Below are 19859 nucleotides of genomic sequence, written 5' to 3'. Positions count from 1 at the left end.
CACTTCAGTCATGTTGATTATGTGTGTGAACATGAATTTGGTCCTCACAAGTTGCCTCCGCAGCTTAAGGGGAAGCATAGAGAAGAGATACAAATGAACCCTTTTCTCTAAAGAGACATTTACATTTACTCCTTCCACAGGTTCTAGTACTGTAAGTCATGCCCTGGGATAAAGCCATGCCATGGGGTAAAGCCATGCCCTGGGGTAAAGCCATGCCCTGGGATAAAGCCATGCACTGGGGAAAAAAACATGCCCTGGGGTAAAGTCATGCATTGGTATGCATTTCCACTTCACTGGAGCGGCTCTCATTCCATAAAACATTTCTAAATGGACAAACTCCTGCAGCAGTATATTATTACAACTGCATTTGAAACAAACTACGGTTGGCAAATTATAATAGCCTCTCTGCTTTCTGTGTTTTGTCATCATTACTGTTAAGAATTGACATCTGCCAACGGCTGTTCCTTACAGCATAAACTGCCTGCACATGCTACTATAAAGTTATGTTATTCTGAGTCATGTAACACCAAGTCAACAGGGCTTTTTTAGAGGGTTAAGAATAGACGAGCAACAAGTATCATTTTGGAGAGGGAAATTGGCCTATACATGAGTGATAGGCTACATTCAGAGTGTACATTCAAACCAACAGAACTGTTATACAGTTATTAAACACGACTGGAGGACCTCAAATAATAATATAGTATGTGTTCTGCAGACGTTTCACACTACAAGGGTTAATGTCGCCATCCATAGCACCATGGTTCTGAAGCATCCCTGTCTCAACTGTTAGAGTTGCTGTCCAAAGCCCTGTGGTTCTGAAAACGTCATTGCATACAGGTGGAATAAGATGCTAGCCTACAAGAGATGCCTTTTTAATCACTGTTACACTTGAAATACTTTGTCCCATGGCTTCAGCGTTATGCTGCATAAGTGTTTTGTTACTACAGAGCTGTTCATGGTTTTCTAATAGGGCATTTCCCTCCTCTTGTTACTCATGCATTTTAAAAGTCTAGCGCAGTCAGGCTAGGAGGCTGTCGAATCCTGTTGTTCGGTCATGCTATCCTTTTAGCTTCGATCACTAAATCATATCCATCTTGCGTGTTTCTGCATGCTTTCAATGACACAGGCCACAGTTGTGAGACTGGTTTGGTCTCGTTGTATTAGCACGTGAGAACTACTAAATAAGTCAGTTACTATTCATTAGTTTTCTAGCATCAACTAAGCACGCAAAAGATAGCCTGCTTTAGCCTACCTGATCAACTTGCTTTTGAGTTTCAGAAGGATGACGCGGTGGACAGCGAAATTAGCGCTCGTGTGTTGTGCACGTGAAAGAAACCCCCTTGCTACCGGCACTACAGTTAAGACATGCTGGTTTTCAGGCTTTTTGAGAGTATCTTGTTCGTAGGCTATAAATAAACTGTCGATAATCTTGCTTTGTGAGTAATACTTATTACTCACAAATGGGATAGTAAGCTGTGAACCCATGCTGCAATTTGAAGCCCTTGCATGTTAAGGATAGTGCTGAAACAAATACTAAGCTTCCGTTTAATTGACTTTGTAAAAAAAAAAATGAAGGCATAAAATGAGACAGATTTTTAAAAAGTACAGAGAAACAAGCTAGTTCCACACCAACTACTCTACTGCTACAGTGTGAAATGAAGGAGACAGTCACAGACAGTAACACTAAACATTTTGAGAAAGCACACAACAAAACATTCTCAACAATAGTAGGCTAAACGATGAGACATACTGATGAACGTGACATGCTAGTACTCGTCTTGAAACAATACAGAGTCATCATTTGAGTAAAAAGTCTAAAGCGTGTGTAACTTAACTTCTCCTGTTAGTCGCCAGAAGATAACACACAGACACACCACAACACCGTTCAACAAAAATACTCTAAACACATCTAACCTTCTACTTCATTTTCCATTGGTAGAGTCCCCCTGAAAAGCCAAACTGTTTCCCTTCTCTTTAGGAAGAGCAGATGTCATTCACTGGCATCCTGACCAAAGTCCAAGCATGCTGCATTTCATTTATGTGCACAGTTTCCCAATTCCCACAGTTTCTTGGTATTAAATGATGCTATGAGTAAAACAATATCCTTGGTGTGTAGAAGATCAATAGAGCACTCATCAACAATATAACAAAGTGGAACACCGACGCGAGGGGAGAGAGAGAGAGAGAGAGCAAAAAAGACCACTCACTACTCTTTCTATCATAGCCCCCTCCCCTACACTTCATTCCCTCCTACCCCCTCCTTCCCTTGCTGCGCTTCTCTCTCCTCAGTCCCCCACTAGCCTGCAGTAAAATAAAATACATTGTTGCGAGTAGACGTCGTCGTGCGCACGTGCCGCAGGTAAACAGATGCCCTAGTTTCTCCTCCAGCTGTCGAGCTTTTAAAAGCTCGAGCCCCCTTGGCGCTCTCATTACTATTAATACATTTCGCTTTTACTTTGTAATTTTCAACTGCCGACCAACAACCAAACTGAGGTGTGTACACGTTTTGTACAAGTCGTTTTTTCTCTCGTTTGATTTTATCTTATGGAGAAAATATTCGACGCAGCCTGATATGTAGCCTACTTCGGTTCATTGTCACTTAAAGTGGGGTTGCCTTCAAATGAGCCCTTATCTCCAGTGGTAAATGTCAGCTCCAGTCTATATTGAAATGATTTATTTGAAGCAAACCGCTTGTTGCCCTGTATGTCTGCGCTAGGTAGCCGTATTTACCTAACAGTGACCCTGCATTACACAGTCCCCTGGTGTTTTAGGAGGGTAGGTCGTTTTTCTACACCTGTTTACTTTCAGATTAGATGGAGTACCACCAGGAGCGGTGAGCAGCTCTGTATAGCCTAATTTGGCGCGCACTGTCTTCCTAACGAACCAGTACCCGGGTAGTGAGCGCCACCGGGACCGTCTAGGACAATGTACAGATAATTATTAACGGGCAAAAGGCTGTTCTGCAGCTCCGACACCTCAGAGTTTTCTGTCCTGTCCATGGCTCCGTACCTGCAGTGCTGCAGAGGAAGGGAAAGTGCCCCCTCCCCCACTCTGCATTATGACAAATCAAAGCAGGCAAGCAGCTGTTCCATTAGCACATCATAGCATAGCACAGTTTCAGAATGAACGGAATGGGAATTATATTATTAAGGCTATTGAGTGATCAAATTATGGGTCATTACAGGCACGCAAATGGATAGTGTCGCATATCTGGAGTTGAGTCTTTTCTAGGTTACATTTATCTGTGGTGAAGCACGTGCAGAATGTCATTCATGCTGTGTTATACAATGTTATACAACTGCTTCATGCAGTGAATTTGGTGTAAATATGATTTCATTTTATTTTATTTTAATATAATCATTTGTGGTGCTGTAACTGGCAATATTTGATGTAGTTTATAGTAGTCCATACTTAGTGTTGTTGGAAAGTAAATCAATTTCATATGAACTTTCAGGACCTTGGAGAGCACCCATTATTGTACTGGATGATACTAGTGTATCAACTTGTTATTTTTTCACATGTCACTGAGGTAACTCAATCAGCATGTCACTGAGATTACTCAATCAGCATGTCACTGAGATTACTCAATCAGCATGTCACTGAGATTACTCAATCAGCATGTCACTGAGATTACTCAATCAGCATGTCACTGAGATTACTCCATCAGCATGTCACTGAGATTACTCCATCAGCATGTCACTGAAATTACTCCATCAGCATGTCACTGAGATTACTCAATCAGCATGTCACTGAGATTACTCAATCAGCATGTCACTGAGATTACTCAATCACCATGTTACTGAGATTACTCAACCAGCATGTCACTGAGATTACTCAATTAGCATGTCACTGAGATTACACCATCAGCATGTCACTGAGATTACTCAATCAGCATGTCACTGAGATTTCTCAATCAGCATGTCACTGAGATTACTCAATCATCATGTCACTGAGATTTCTCAATCAGCATGTCACTGAGATTACTCAATCATCATGTCACTGAGATTTCTCAATCAGCATGTCACTGAGATTACTCAATCAGCATGTCACTGAGATTTCTCAATCAGCATGTCACTGAGATTACTCAATCATCATGTCACTGAGATTACTCAATCATCATGTCACTGAGATTACTCAATCATGTCACTGAGATTACTCAATCATCATGTCACTGAGATTTCTCAATCAGCATGTCACTGAGATTACTCAATTAGCATGTCACTGAGATTACTCCATCAGCATGTCACTGAGATTACTCCATCAGCATGTCACTGAGATCACTCCATCAGCATGTCACTGAGATTACTCAATTAGCATGTCACTGAGATTTCTCAATCAGCATGTCACTGAGATTACTCAATTAGCATGTCACTGAGATTACTCCATCAGCATGTCACTGAGATTACTCCATCAGCATGTCACTGAAATTACTCCATCAGCATGTCACTGAGATTACTCAATCAGCATGTCACTGAGATTACTCAATCAGCATGTCACTGAGATTACTCAATCACCATGTTACTGAGATTACTCAACCAGCATGTCACTGAGATTACTCAATTAGCATGTCACTGAGATTACACCATCAGCATGTCACTGAGATTACTCAATCAGCATGTCACTGAGATTTCTCAATCAGCATGTCACTGAGATTACTCAATCATCATGTCACTGAGATTTCTCAATCAGCATGTCACTGAGATTACTCAATCATCATGTCACTGAGATTTCTCAATCAGCATGTCACTGAGATTACTCAATCAGCATGTCACTGAGATTTCTCAATCAGCATGTCACTGAGATTACTCAATCATCATGTCACTGAGATTACTCAATCATCATGTCACTGAGATTACTCAATCATGTCACTGAGATTACTCAATCATCATGTCACTGAGATTTCTCAATCAGCATGTCACTGAGATTACTCAATTAGCATGTCACTGAGATTACTCCATCAGCATGTCACTGAGATTACTCCATCAGCATGTCACTGAGATCACTCCATCAGCATGTCACTGAGATTACTCAATTAGCATGTCACTGAGATTTCTCAATCAGCATGTCACTGAGATTACTCAATTAGCATGTCACTGAGATTACTCCATCAGCATGTCACTGAGATTACTCCATCAGCATGTCACTGAGATCACTCCATCAGTATGTCACTGAGATTACTCAATCAGCATGTCACTGAGATTTCTCAATCAGCATGTCACTGAGATTACTCAATTAGCATGTCACTGACGTTACTCAATCGGCATGTCACTGAGATTACTCCATCAGCATGTCACTGAGATTACTCAACCAGCATGTCACTGAGATTACTCCATCAGCATGTCACTGAGATGACTCAATCAGCATGTCACTGAGATTACTCAATCAGCATGTTCATGCCACACCTGTCAGGTGGATGGTTTATCTTGATAAAGGATCAAATGCTCACTAACAGGGATGTAAACACATTTGTGAACAGAATTTGAGAGAAATACGCTTTTTGTGCATATGGAACATTTCTGGGATATTTTATTTCAGCTCATGAAACATGGGACCAACACTTTACATGGTGCGTTTATATTTTTGTTCAGTGTAACAGGATTAATTCATAAACACCACGTAGTATTTATGAGTGTCATCAGGAAAGTATTAGGCAACATAGGCATACATCTGAAAAGTCAGCAGTAAACCTGTCATCTTTGGACATGAACAGATTGAGAAAATACATCTAGTAAATGATTACCATACATGGCAAATGATTCCAAATGAAACCACAAGGCAAAATAACCATCAAAATGCAATCACAAGCCAAAACCATTACCAATGCAATTGCCAAGCCAATTTCAAGCCACTGAGTGGGAAAGGGGAATGGGTTCAGATCAGACTTGTGTTTTCCCTCAGCCTCTTAGCGTAGGCCCTCCTAAACTGGTCCTGTGAATGTGCCAGTGAGGCAGAGAGAGAGTGAGTTTACCATATGAATGAATGGCGGAGGGATACACTGGTTCCACCGTGCAACGCCTGCCTGGGAGCTGACAACTCCTGATTACTCACTCCCACTCCCTCAAGGGCCGTCTGCAATGCAGCTGTCCCGTCAGCTCACTCGCTCCAGTCCATCCCTCTCCTCACCATGCCCTACTTTATCCTGTCAATGCACAGTCGTGTTGACACTGCAGTAAGTGTGCGACACACACACACACACACACACACACTGGGAAAGCACACACACATACTGGTATATACACCTGCTTGTGCCTACCAACATGAACACAGAGATAAGCATTCCTGTAGTGCCTTACTCCATCTCCCCCTACCATTAGTCTAGATATACTAATTCACAAGATTTCCTGCCGCAAAACCCTTGGGTCCTAGTCTTCATTGTGCAGCCAATCACAGTTTCCATGCGTGCCCAGTAACATACACTCATGTATGTCATAGAAGTCCAAGATCAACTCAATTTCTAATGAAGGTGATTGAATACAGCTATTAGATATTGATCCTGACAAGTCTATCAGAACATAACAGCATCCTCTGAAAGACACAGGACAAGGACTTGTGCTCTTCATGGTCTTAGTCAAATCAAACCCCAAATTAACTGAGTTCCTACTACAGTTGATTCAAGGCAACTATTGATTCTGACATTTCTTGACATTAGAAAACAATAAAGACACAGGAAAAGACACGTGTTCTCCAAGGTCCTGAAACACGACCTGAACTCAAGATCTAATGGAGTTGACTCACTGCTGCTTTCATACTAGAGAGAGAGAGAGAGAGAGAGAGGTAGAGCGAGAGAGTGGGGGAGAGGTAGAGCGAGAGAGTGGGGGAGAGAGAGAGAAGGCAAGAGGGCAATACAGAGGAGAGTGAGAGAGAGAGAGAGTGAGTGAGAAGGCAAGAGGGCAATACAGAGGAGATGAGAGAGAAAGAGAGAGGGAGGGAGAGGGAGAGAGAGAGAAGGCAAGAGGGCAATACAGAGGAGAGGGAGAGAGAGAAGGCAAGAGGGAGATACAGAGGAGAGGGGGAGAAAGAGAGAGAGAGAGAGAGAGAGAGAGAGAGAGAGAGAAGGCAAGAGGGAGATACAGAGGAGAGGGAGGGAGAGAGAGAGAGAGAGAGAGAGAGAGAGAAGGCAAGAGGGAGATACAGAGGAGAGGGAGAGAGAGAAAGAGAGAGAGAGAAAGAGAAGGCAAGAGGGCAATACAGAGGAGAGGGAGAGAGACAGAGAAAGGTCAGAGGCAGATAGACTGTCTCTTACCGTCCAGTGAGAGCCAGTCGTGTTGTGAGGAAGGCAGTGAGGGCAGGGCGCGGGCCTTATACTCAAACACCACTGAGTTAGAGATGATCTGGTTACTGGCTGTCACCTGCAGCGTCACCAGCCCAGTGTCATGAGCTGTGGGCAGAGACAGACAGACAGAGGGAGTCTGAATCAGACGCTTAACTGATAACTGCTACAACTCTAACACTCTTGACCCTAAACCCCTGTAGACCTAGGAACATTATACTATTCTTCTTAAAACATCTCAGTGTCCAGTGAGACACAATCTCAACTGAGGAACCTTCATGTAATGTATGCTGATCTCCAGAAACCAAATTAGAAGTCTAAAAGAAAATGACCGATATCCCTGATAAATTGACTGTGTTTTTAGTGTGGTGGAAGGATACAGGAGGTGTGGCAGGCCAGGCCAGTGAGGCCAGTCTTACCTGGGCAGTAGCAGCGCAGCACCCCCGGCTGGATGAGAGAGGCAGGGACAGCGACCTGGTCAAACAGGCAGTTGTAGTTAGAGCTGGCCTCCTGCCATGGACCAGTGATGAGCACCTTCACTCCTCCCTGGAACAGATAAACACACAAACTCACGGAGCGGGAAATGGATAAACTGAATCTATACTAGATATGAGGGAGCGAGTGTTTTGGCTATTATTTAATGTCATGCTGCCATCTCGGGGAGAGCAATAGGAATAACATGATCACACAGTGATGTATCCTCAAACTGCATGAAATCTAGTGAAAGGGCTGCCATCTCATGGGTGAACATTGTCATTGACATTACACAGACGTCTATTGTCTCTGTGTTATATTTGACTGGGCTGCCATCCTGTGGTTGGACAGTGATTTTACAGCCACTTTTCTGATTGACCAAAGTGGTCGCCATCTTGTGGTGGAACAGTGTCATTGACGTTACACAGACTTACACTCTCTGTACATTACATTATTGTGCTGCCATCCGGTGGTTGAACAGTGATCTTACAGATAATTCAAACTATGTTGATATGTGTGTTTGTTGGTAGGAGTAAAAAAAAATCTGTCTGACTAAAATAAAACTATTTAGTAATTAAATTGGAGTATAATTATAGTTAAAGGAGGAGAACATGCACTAACAGTGTGGTGGAGGCTCACCTCAGGGTAGGACCACTCAGGGGAGTAGTCAGTGACGATGAAGAGTCTTCCAGTGGCCTGCAGCATACCCAGAGCCCCCTGGGCCACGGCTGCAGACACAACCTCCGCCACGTGCATGTAGGCCAGGGAGCCTGGCTCCACCCCTGCACCCCCGGCCCCTCCACCAAGGGACTGGGGGCTGCAGCAGGGCTGGAGACAAAGCTCTGAGGGGCTGTATCCTGCCCCCCGGGCCCCTCCTACCCCTCCGTCCTCCTGGTCCTGCTGAGGAGCTCCGCTAGGTGTGGCCTGGCCATCTGAGCGGTGGTTGCCCACCAGCTGGTGGGTGTAGAGTGCTCCTCCGGCCGTCATGTTGGCTCCACTACCGTCCACAGAGATGAAGTCATTGATAAGGTCAGAGAACTGGTTCCCGAAGGAGATGTCGAAGTGGTCCAGGCTGATCTCCATGCCTCCCCCACCTGCTCCCCCGTTAGAGCCCGCTCCGCCCAGGCCCTGGTGGGGCCCCACGGTGTTGTAGAGGCCCTGGACCATCCCAGCTCCCTGGAGGAGGGGCTGCAGCTGCTGCTGCTGCTGGGAGCGGTTGCTGCCGTCATTGTTGACCCCATTTCCGTTGTGCATGGCCACTCCTTTCCCTCCACCTCCCTGACTTCCTCCTCCGTCGTTGGTCTGCTGCAGGTAGTGCTCTGCACCTCCTCCCTCTTGGTTGCCTCCTCCACAGGCCTGGAGGTGATCTCCAGGCTTCAGTAGACCCTCTCCGTTCTCTGTTCCCCCGGCCTGGCCTGAGCTCACGCTGCCTGGCTGCTCCAGACCCACCACCTCCTCATGCTCCGGCCCCAACCCAGGGAAGCCCCCCTGGTACTGCAGGAGCTGGAGAGACCCAGGCCCCTGCCCTGGCCCCTCGGTGGGGGAGCCCCCGTTGCAGTTGGCCCTATGCTGGCCCTGGTGGCTTTGGTGGTGGTGGTGGAGATGGCCGTTGCTGCCAGGGGAGTCCGTCTTGACCACCTGCAGGCTCATGTAGGCTGTGGAGTCGTGGGAGTTGTGCTCCATCAAGTGAGTCTTCTGGCCCATGGAGGACCTGCCCTGCTGGGCCTGGCCGGACTGCTGGGTGTCCTGGAGGAAGAAGCTGGGCGAGTGGCTCTGGTGGGAGAGGTGGGGGCTGTTCATAGCCTGGCCATAGCTCACTGTCCCAGCCCCGGACGAGTAGTCCTGCTTGGCATCGATGGCACTGAAGTCCATCTGCTCCAGGGTGGTGCTGGGGCTCAGGCCTCCTCCAGAGGGCAGCAGAGAGCCTGCAGGGGTCAGGCCGAGGGAGCCTTGTGCTGAACCTGCCCCAGAGGAACAAGACACACCTCCTCCACAGCTCACCACCACCCCCACCTGGTATCCCTGCTCGGTGGCCAGCTGCTGCTCAAAGGACATGTCCTCCGTCTTGATGTTCTTCACCAGAGCAGAGTTGAAGCTGTATCCAGAGTCTGACATGGAGGGAGAGCGCTGCATGCTGCCATTGGTGCCGTTGGAGGAAGAGGAGGAGGAAGAGGAGCTGCCGTCCCCCTTCAGCCTGCTGCCCCCATAGGTTTGGCCCTGCTTGGGGTTGTTGAGAAAGCAGTCAGGGTCGAAGTTCATGGTGGTCTCAGGTATCTTCATGCCTCCGTTATCCAGACTGCTGGATAGGACCAGCTCTTCAGACACCCCGGCTGCAGACAGCATGGACAGACCGTCTGCTCCCCCCACCACCCCGGGAACCTCCCTAACTCCTCCGCTGGGGAAGGCAAACTTGTGGCTGTCTGCCACAACACCGGACAGCACCAGGCCCTGGGAGGCAGCGTCTGGGCCCATGAGGTGGGTGTTGGGGCCCCCTGTGGGGGACATGCTGTAGACGGGGTCTCCGGTCACCTCGGACATGAAGACACTTTGGGACATGACAGCGGCTACGTGGCCCAAGCCCGTCACCACGGGACTGTCAGCCATGTCTGGGTCGCTGTTCAGGCCGCTGCTGATGGACACAGGGGAGTTCTGGGTGGTGTCTGGGACCTCCACCTGGTTGGTAGAGGACACCTCTGTGCTGTTCTGGTGCAGGAGAACAGGCTTGTGGACCTTGCCGTTGCGTTTCTCTCTGGTGCTACCCCCTCCTCCCCCTGAGCTCTTCCCTCCTCCTCCTCCCCCTCCTCCATGGCTGCTGTGCTCGGTCTTGCCCTCAGACACGTCGTTGTTCTGGACCTCAGAGTGACCACTGCTGTAGCCTCCACGGGGTTCCACCTTGGGGGAGATGATGCGGTGTTTGGCGCTGTTGCACTTGTGATGCACGCTGCTCCCTGCACCTGTTAGAGGGAGGAAGGAGAGGTTACTAAGAGATAGCATTAGATACAGTAGAAGTCATCAATCATCTACAAAGAATGTAGAAGGGTACAGTGAATCTCGGTGACACAAACTAATTCTGTGGGAAGGCTTTGAATGACTTGTTACAACAGTTCATCAGAATTCCTACAATACCAATAAGAATACTGCCTGTACTTTTGTACCTAAACAAATCACCTGGAAACACATGTAATTATCCAAGGAATTGTAATTCAAGTAATGATTTGATTGATTGGTGTTCCTTTTGATACTATTTGAACTTTTATCAATCCAAAAAGAGAGAGCCATGACCCTGACACTTTCACATTGACTCTGAGCATGATGTATGAGCTTAAACCTCTTCTCCTTCTCCCTACCTTCTGTCCTTCGACTTCTTCTACCCATCTCCCCTTTCTCTCTCACCCCCTATCCTCCTGCCCCTATCTACCCCCTATCCCCTTCCCCTTACCCAGGGTGCCCGTGCAGAGGCAGTTGTGGGTCCGGGGAGGTGGCTTGGTTTGGTGGCTGTCCAGAATCTGCTGCACCAGCTGCTCCACTGAGAAGCCAGAGCTGCTGTTCCCGTTGCTACAAGTCCACTTGATGCCATGAACTGCCGGGAGAGAGGAGGAGACACAGACGTCAGCCAGACAGCCACTACCACCAGCCAGCCAGCCACGCCAGCCCCCTCCCCACCACCACCCGCCTCACTGCACACCACCACACCGTACACTACTGACCCACCTATATATATATATATATATATATATATATATATATATCACTAACTGTAAGTCGCTCTGGACAAGAGTGTCTGCTAAATGACTAAAATGTAAATGTCCAAAAATAAGTATATTTAATACAGCCCCTCACCACCAACCATGCCAGCCCCCTTCCCCTCCCCATCACCACCACACACTGTACACTACTAACCCACCCATACACCCCCTTAATACACTGTACACTACTACCCCACCCATACACCCCCTTAATACACTGTATACTACTAACCCACCCATACACCCCCTTAATACACTGTACACTACTAACCCACCCATACACCCCCTTAATACACTGTATACTACTAACCCACCCATACACCCCCTTAATACACTGTACACTACTAACCCACCCATACACCCCTTAATACACGGTATACTACTAACCCACCCATACACCCCTTAATACACTGTACACTACTAACCCACCCATACACCCCCTTAATACACGGTATACTACTAACCCACCCATACACCCCTTAATACACTGTATACTACTAACCCACCCATACACCCCCTTAATACACTGTATACTACTAACCCACCCATACACCCCCTTAATACACGGTATACTACTAACCCACCCATACACCCCCTTAATACACTGTACAAAACCCACCCATACACCCCCTTAATACACGGTATACTACTAAAAAATAATACACGGTATACTACTAACCCACCCATACACCCCTTAATACACTGTATACTACTAACCCACCCATACACCCCCTTAATACACGGTATACTACTAACCCACCCATACACCCCTTAATACACTGTACACTACTAACCCACCCATACACCCCCTTAATACACGGTATACTACTAACCCACCCATACACCCCCTTAATACACTGTATACTACTAACCCACCCATACACCCCCTTAATACACGGTATACTACTAACCCACCCATACACCCCCTTAATACACTGTATACTACTAACCCACCCATACACCCCCTTAATACACTGTACACTACTAACCCACCCATACACCCCCTTAATACACTGTATACTACTAACCCACCCATACACCCCCTTAATACACTGTACACTACTAACCCACCCATACACCCCCTTAATACACGGTATACTACTAACCCACCCATACACCCCCTTAATACACTGTACACTACTAACCCACCCATACAGCCCCTTAATACACTCTACACTACTAACCCACCCATACGCATACTGAATCCTATCACTTCTATACTCCTTACTTGCACCCTGTAACATACCATCCCCAACTATCCCACTTCACACCACAGTGTGCTTGTGCAACGCAGAATTACTGAGCAATGTCTTGTCTCTTTCCCTGCCTTTCCCCACCAACTGTACTGTACACCACTACTTCCTGAAGTAGCCAAGCACACAAGCAGCATGGAGTAAACCTGCTGGCTTTTCTGTGTCATTGTATTTCCCTCTGCTCCCGCTATGTGAGTGCTTATGAAGGTGACATTCCCCCCTGTGCTGCCTCTACCTCTGCTCAGGCTGTAATGGGGAAACCACTAGAGGGGAACACAGTCTAGCTGCAGCCAAGGGAGGAAAGAGAAGAGAGTAATTCTCCTTCACAACTCCACTCCTGCCTGCCTGGCTGGCTGGCTGCCTTTCTGGCTGGCCTGCTCCAGTCACACTTCACCGGCACCTCCTAATACCTCTCACTTCTTCCCTGGCTCAGGCTTGGCAGCCGGACTCGTCTTCTCATCAGGATGATAGTGATGCTGCTAGCACAAGCATAAGGCCTATAATATCACACGTGACTGATGCTACTGCTGCTGCTGCCACGCCACCAGCTCTGAACCAGAAAACAAAAAACATGGTAATATTTCTGAAATGGGGCACATTTAGAATATCAAACAATATCAAGGCAGCTCTAATACTGGTTCCCACGCCTCGCTACCTCCCTCAGTTATATAGGCAGAAGAGAGGGAGGGAGAGAGGGAGTAAATACTTGTGTGTGTGCATGCTTGCAGGAGAGAGAGAGCGAGTAAGAAAGAAAGAAAGAAAGAAAGAAAGAAAGAAAGAAAGAAAGAAAGAAAGAAAGAAAGAAAGAAAGAAAGAAAGAAAGAAAGAAAGAAAGAAAGAACGAAATTAGAACGCTGCTCCAGAGAGATACAGAGACAAGGAGAAAGCTAATCAGGGTGCTTTCACTTCAATGCTGGCGGATCACTCCTCTATTGATCTTGTTTAAGGACAATACAATGACCGTACCTAGCATTATTGTTTTCACGTGTGTACAAAAGTGTACTCTAGGCTGCAGTGAAAATGTCATTCCATTTGGATTCGTTAGCAGGCCTGATACTGAGATGCGCCGTCTGTTGCAGATCATCATTCTCCCATGTTGTCCTATAATAATGTGGCCACATATGCTCCCGGCAGAACCAGTCATTCAGGAAAGTTTAACATGCGAGGTGCCTCCTCTCCAATCCGAGTGGCTATTCTTCGCGCACCTAGAGCCTAACTCTTCAATATAGCCTAAACATGTATCATTTAACTTGTGAAATGTATGACCTTTTATATATGGCACACAACTAGTCACAATATTTTCATCTGATTGGGTTACTTCAAAAGTCTCCTGTAGGCATGCGTTAGTCCAAAACATCATTCGAGCATCCTCAAAATGGCTTAACAGTTTTTGTTATTTAACTAGGCAAGACAACTAAGAGCGAATTCTATTTACCATGACGGCCTACCGGGGAATAGTGGGTTTATCTGCGGGTTATTTATACCTTTTTACCTCTACCTTTCGGTTACTGGCCCAACGCGCTAACCACTAGGCTACCTGCCGCCCCCTATAATAGCCAGGCTTCCATCCAAACATTTTATGCCAGTAAAATGCATGTCAGATAAAAAAATGTAAAGACAGGCCTGATGGAAAGAGAACATTTTTCGGGAAACTTTACAAATGGCGACAAAACAAAATACGCTAGACAAGGTGAGATCTTTTTTTGTGTCGGTAAAAGCAATTATGCGAGAAATGTCGGTGGAAACGCTTTAATGTGCAAATATTGATATAATAACCATCATATTCAAGTACATTTGGGAGTCACGCGATGGTCCTCCCACGATTTGTAGGGAAAGCATGCAGTTTATTGGTCTACAGATTAAATATCTTATGAACTTCACACGATGGTGTAAGTGGAAAGTGATGAGTTTGATGCTCCTTTCCAATCAATATCTAGGGTCTTTTTCTGGTGACATGATTCTCTATGCTTGTCTGCCGTTTGACAATTAAAATAATCTCGCTATTTTGTCCATATTAATCTCATAGAAATGCACTCTAGCCAACAGCGAGATTTCGCAACAATCTTTATAACGCAACAATATTTGGGTGAGAAAACCATCAGTAGAGTTGAAAGTGTGATGGAAACCCATTTAACTTGTATTTTTTCTTTGGTACATGGAAATATAATCGCTAAAGTTATTTTTATGTGCAGTACACATTTATGCACATACTTTTGCGTACACATATTATGCAGATGTTACCGTGGGCGTAGCGAAGTGGTAATGTTTCTAGCTCTAATAATGCTGTAATACCTAACAGTACAAAACAATACACGCAAATCCACAAAATAAAAAAGAAAGGAATGAAGAAATATAGAAATATTAGAACAAGCAGTGTAAGAGTCCGGAATAAATGTATATGATGGTGTGTATTGAGATTATGGAAAGTATATGAATAGGAAAGGTGTGTACAGCAGTAGTTATATGTAAATATTATGAAAGTGACTAATGTTTAATGACTATGTACATAGGGCAGCAGTGTCTAAGGTGCAGGGTAGAGTACCGGATGGTAGCTGGCTAGTAACAGTGAAATTCAGGGCAGAGGCCTGCTAGTGATGACTATCTACCAGTCTGATGGCCTGGAGATAGAAGCGGTTTTTCAGTCTCTCGGTCTCAGCTTTGATGCACCTGTACTGTCACCGCCTTCTATATGGTAGCGGGGTGAACAGGCTGTGGCTTTGGTGGCTGAGGTCCTTGATTATCTTCTTGGCCTTCCTGTGACACAGTGTGCTGTAGATGTCCTGGAGGACAGGCAGTGTGCCCGGTGATGTGTTGGGCTGACTGCACCACCCTCTGGAGAGCCCTGTGGCTGCTGACAGTGCATTTGCCATACAGCCCGACAGGATGCTCTCAATGGTATATCAGTAGGAGTGTGTGAGGGTCTTAGGGGCCAAGCCAAATGTCTTCAGCCTCCGGAGGTTGAAGAGGCACTGTTGCGCCTTCTTTACCCAACTGTCTGTGTGGATGCACCATTTCAGGGTGTCAGTGATGTGCATGCCAAGGAACGTGAAGCTTTTCACCCTATCCACTGTGGCCCGTCGATGTGGATGGGGGTGTGCTCTCACTGCTGTTTCCTGAAGTCCACAATCAGCTCCTTCATTTCTTTTATGTTGAAGGAGAGGTTATTTTCCTGGCACCACTCCACCAGGGCCCTCACCTCCTCCCTGTAGGCGTCTAGTCATTGTGTCGTCTGCAAACTTGATGATTGAGTTAGAGACTTGCATGGCCACGCGGTCATGGATTAACAGGGAGTACAGGAGAGGGCTGAGCACACCCCCTTGTGGGGCACCCGTGTTGAGGATCAGCGTAGCGGAGGTGTTGTTGCCTACCTTCACCACCTGGGGTCAGCCCGTCAGGAAGTTCAGGACCCAGTTGCACAGGGCAGGGTTCAGACCCAGAGTCCCAAGCTTAGTGATGAGCTTGGAGGGCACCATGGTGTTGAAGGCTGAGCTGTAGTTGATGAATATCATCCTTACATTGGTATTTCTCTTGTCCAGGTGGGATAGGGCAGTGCTTAGTGTGATGGTGATTGCATCATCCTTGGATCTGTTGGGGCGATATGGAAATTGTAGTGGGTCTAGAATGTCGGGTAAGGTGGAGCTGATATGATCCTTAACCAGTCTCTCAAAGCACATCATGACGGCAGAAGTGAGTGCTACGGCGCAATAGTGATTTAGAATAGTTACCTTCACTTTCTTGGGTACAGGAACAATAGTGGACATCTTGAAGTGGGGACAACAGACTGGGAGAGATCGAATATATCCGTAAACAATCCCCGCCAGCTGGTCTGCACATGCTCTGAGGACGCAGCTAGGGATGACGGCTGGGCAGGCAGGTTTGCGATGGTTAACATGCTTAAATGACTTATTCATGTCAGCCACGCAGTGGGCCACGTCGGTGGCACTATGTTTTCCTCGAAGCGGGTGAAGAAGGTGTTTAGCATGTCTGGGAGCAAGACGTCAGCATCCGTGGTATTGATGTTAAAAATAGGGACCACAATTGAAACAAGTCCCCAACTATTGATCCCGGTCACCTTTATCATTTGGTGAATAGAAAGAGTTACAAAACTCTTTCCATTCTGTTACAAAACACCAAAAAGTGTAATAACATTCAGATTGTTAAGCCAAGCCTTTGATACTGGGTAAGACTACAAGGTAGGGAGAGATGTGTGTTCTTTTTGTCGAGATTGACATAGTCTATTTATTGTGGTGTTGAAAACACAAACCATGATATTGAAGTGCCCAAAGTCGGTATGCTTTGTTTATTGTTTGTGTGGTGCATTGGCACAGAAACCTATTGGTGGACAATTCGTTGCATATATTTTATATAATTATAAATATGGCATCAAAATGTTGAAAATCTGATTTCCCTCTAGCTGATCATTGTCTGCAGATGGCTCTGATCGTAGTTTAATGAAACAGGCAGGGAGAGTGAGCTCGTCTGTGGTGTTTGGCAAAGCCTCAACCTTCTGGCCTGTAGCCCTGCGTGGCATCAACTGTGCCACAAAAGCATGCTGAAGCGGCAAAGTCGATATCCACATTTATAAACACAGGGTCGCTACAGTATTTGTGGTTAAAACCATTATTTTGAATGAATTCTATGAGGGGGGATCTTACAGTACAAGGGGAGGGTCATGTGAACATATTTGTAATGTTGGGGGGAGGGGAGGGTCACATTTTTTTAATGACACCTGGCTACATGAGCTCAGATTAAGAATGGCAAAGACAATAAACATAACTATAATATTATTACATTTTATTTAATCAGGGGAGCCCGATAGAGACCAGGGTCCCATTTTCAATGGTGTCCTGAGACCATAAAGTAAACCAACACCACATTACATTAGAACATCACTAACATCACAGCCATCATAAACAAGTTATTAAATCAATCACTAAAAACAATTGCACACCTCGGTGCACTCACTTATCATCAGGATTTTAAACTGCCCTAGTGGCACCAGGGAATCCAAATGTAATGCATTTTGGAAGTGAAAACTAAAAGCAGATTTACCTAATTCCGTGCAGACCCAAGGAATCTGAAGAGTTAACCAACCATGTGAGTGGGTTTGGTATCTCATTCTTTTATAGGTTAGCAACAAAGTTAGGTTAAGTTAAGTTGGAAGCTTGTGTAGTAGAGCTTTGTAAACAAAAAGGGAGTAATGAATTGATCTACAGGACTTTAATGAGGACCTGCCAACCTTTCGATATAAAGTAATGCACACAGATTTTTAAAAATTACGTATGTATCTGTTGTTTTACTCTTTCCCTGTGAATTAGATACATATTCAAATGACCTGTCTGACCTCATAACTGTTTGTTATCTCAGTAACACATCTGTTATGATGATGCAGGCATTAGTAATATGGTGATAAGAGACTGTTGTCATGCAAGGTGTCCTGAAACGGGTCCCCCTTCGTGACAAAGCCAGAGCAGAGCTATAGTAGAGAGCTGACTCAGAGCTTTGACAGACCTCAGAGTGACAGCTCAACACTGCCGCTGGTCCAAACAATCCTGCCTCACTATGGCTCTAAATGATGCCCCAAGTCAGTCTGCCAGGGTTTGTCATATCTCAGTAAATGCTCTCCTGCCTGGTTTGGTCTCACCCTCGGGGGTCTGAGCTGTTTGTGTGTGTATATGGGTGAGTGTGTGTTTGTGTGTGTATATGTGTGAGTGTGTGTTTGTGTTTGTGTGTGTACATGTGTGAGTGTGTGTTTGTGTGTGTATATGTGTGAGTGTGTGTTTGTGTGTGTATATGTGTGAGTGTGTATATGTGTGTGTATATGTGTGAGTGTGTATATGTGTGAGTGTGTGTTTGTGTGTGTATATGAGTGAGTGTGTGTTTGTGTGTGTGTGACATATCCGCCTGTCTTCCCTCCTTACTCAGGGTTGTGTTTAAACCTTCCCTGTTCTCTAACAGCCACAAGGTTCTGTTCCGTCCGGCGGCATCACTACCACCACCACAACCAGCTAATTCCTGTGTCATCATCCGGAACGACCGTGCATGTAAGGGATGCGGCCTGATGAGCAGCGTCTGTCTTCAGGATACACAGATCACATCACATTCTCTTTGCACCACTGGGCACTGACTGGGATATGGTGCCATGCACCCACTTCCCTGCCCTGCCATGCCCTGGTCTAGTTTGGCCTAACCCTGGAAGGAAGATTTGGAGGGATAGAGAGAGGGAAGGAGAGAAAGGGGGAGGGATATAGGGATGCTGGTGGTGTGTTTGTCTATCAGCAGGCTCGGGGCCTGACTGACTCCATGGCTGGGGCTAGGGTTGGAGCATCACTGGGCCGGGACTCCTGCTTGTTGACTGCATCAGAACAGGGGTGTAAGTCAAGCTGCCTGACTCGCTGCTTTCTCATTGGCCTACCTGCCCTTTCATAGCAGAGAACCCACGCTGTGACCCCCAGCCCAACCCTCAACCCTCATCTTTGACTCTCTCCTCTCTAGGGCTGGGGAAGGACCAGTTCAGACAAGGCCATGTTGACTGTTTGTGTGTGTGTGTGTGTGTGTGTGTGTGGGTGTGGGTGTGGGTGTGGGTGTGTGTGTGCCTGTGTGTGGTTATGTCTCTGCTATTGTATGTTTTTTTTGTCGGCAGAACAACACAAACAGCTAGACTAGGATCCAGTGAACCATATCATCTCAATTGCTACTTGGTTTTCTGTGTCATTAGACATGTCAAAGACTTTGTGCAGTGAGACATCATGTGTAGAGAATAACTCACGTCTAGAGCAGGGTTCCTCATCTGGTGGGCCGCGGGTCATTTTATTTGGCCCCTTTACGCTCTGAATGGCAAACATACACAATCCATGTCTCAATTGGCTCAAGGCTTAAAAATCCTTCTTTAACCTGTCTCCTCCCCTTCATCTACACTGATTCAAGTGACATCAATAAGGGATTATAGCTTTCACCTGGTCTGTCTATGTCATGGTGTTCATAATGTTTTGTACACTCAGTATATATGTGATCGTATAATGTAATGAAATTATTAGGTTTTAGTCAAATATTGAATCTGTTTGGGATTCTTGCGGTCAATTTGCAGTCTTCAAATTCAAAGCCTTAAGCGAACAT

At 46.0% G+C, this 19859-nt stretch overlaps 1 protein-coding gene across 5 annotated transcripts in view; it reads right to left on the bottom strand.

Moving 5' to 3' along the window:
* LOC112215211 (calmodulin-binding transcription activator 1) overlaps window positions 1–19859 on the bottom strand; it is a 622788-nt gene that overhangs the window by 29660 nt on the left and 573269 nt on the right. For 4 of the 5 annotated variants that reach the window (XM_042299512.1, XM_042299513.1, XM_042299514.1 and 1 more), the window contains exon 1: window positions 1915–2204. In XM_042299512.1, coding sequence (XP_042155446.1) covers window positions 1915–1933 — 19 coding nt within the window. In that variant the 5' untranslated portion in view covers window positions 1934–2204. Of the gene's footprint in view, window positions 1–1914; window positions 2205–7243; window positions 7379–7689; window positions 7817–8383; window positions 10699–11183; window positions 11325–19859 lie in introns of those variants that run through there. The other variant, XM_042299516.1, reaches the window with a different exon arrangement.

Source organism: Oncorhynchus tshawytscha, linkage group LG16, assembly GCF_018296145.1.
Source record: "Oncorhynchus tshawytscha isolate Ot180627B linkage group LG16, Otsh_v2.0, whole genome shotgun sequence".
Taxonomy (NCBI): Eukaryota; Metazoa; Chordata; class Actinopteri; order Salmoniformes; family Salmonidae; genus Oncorhynchus; species Oncorhynchus tshawytscha.
The sequence above is the reverse complement of the archived record's forward strand: the minus strand, read 5'-3'. Positions and strand labels throughout refer to the sequence as shown.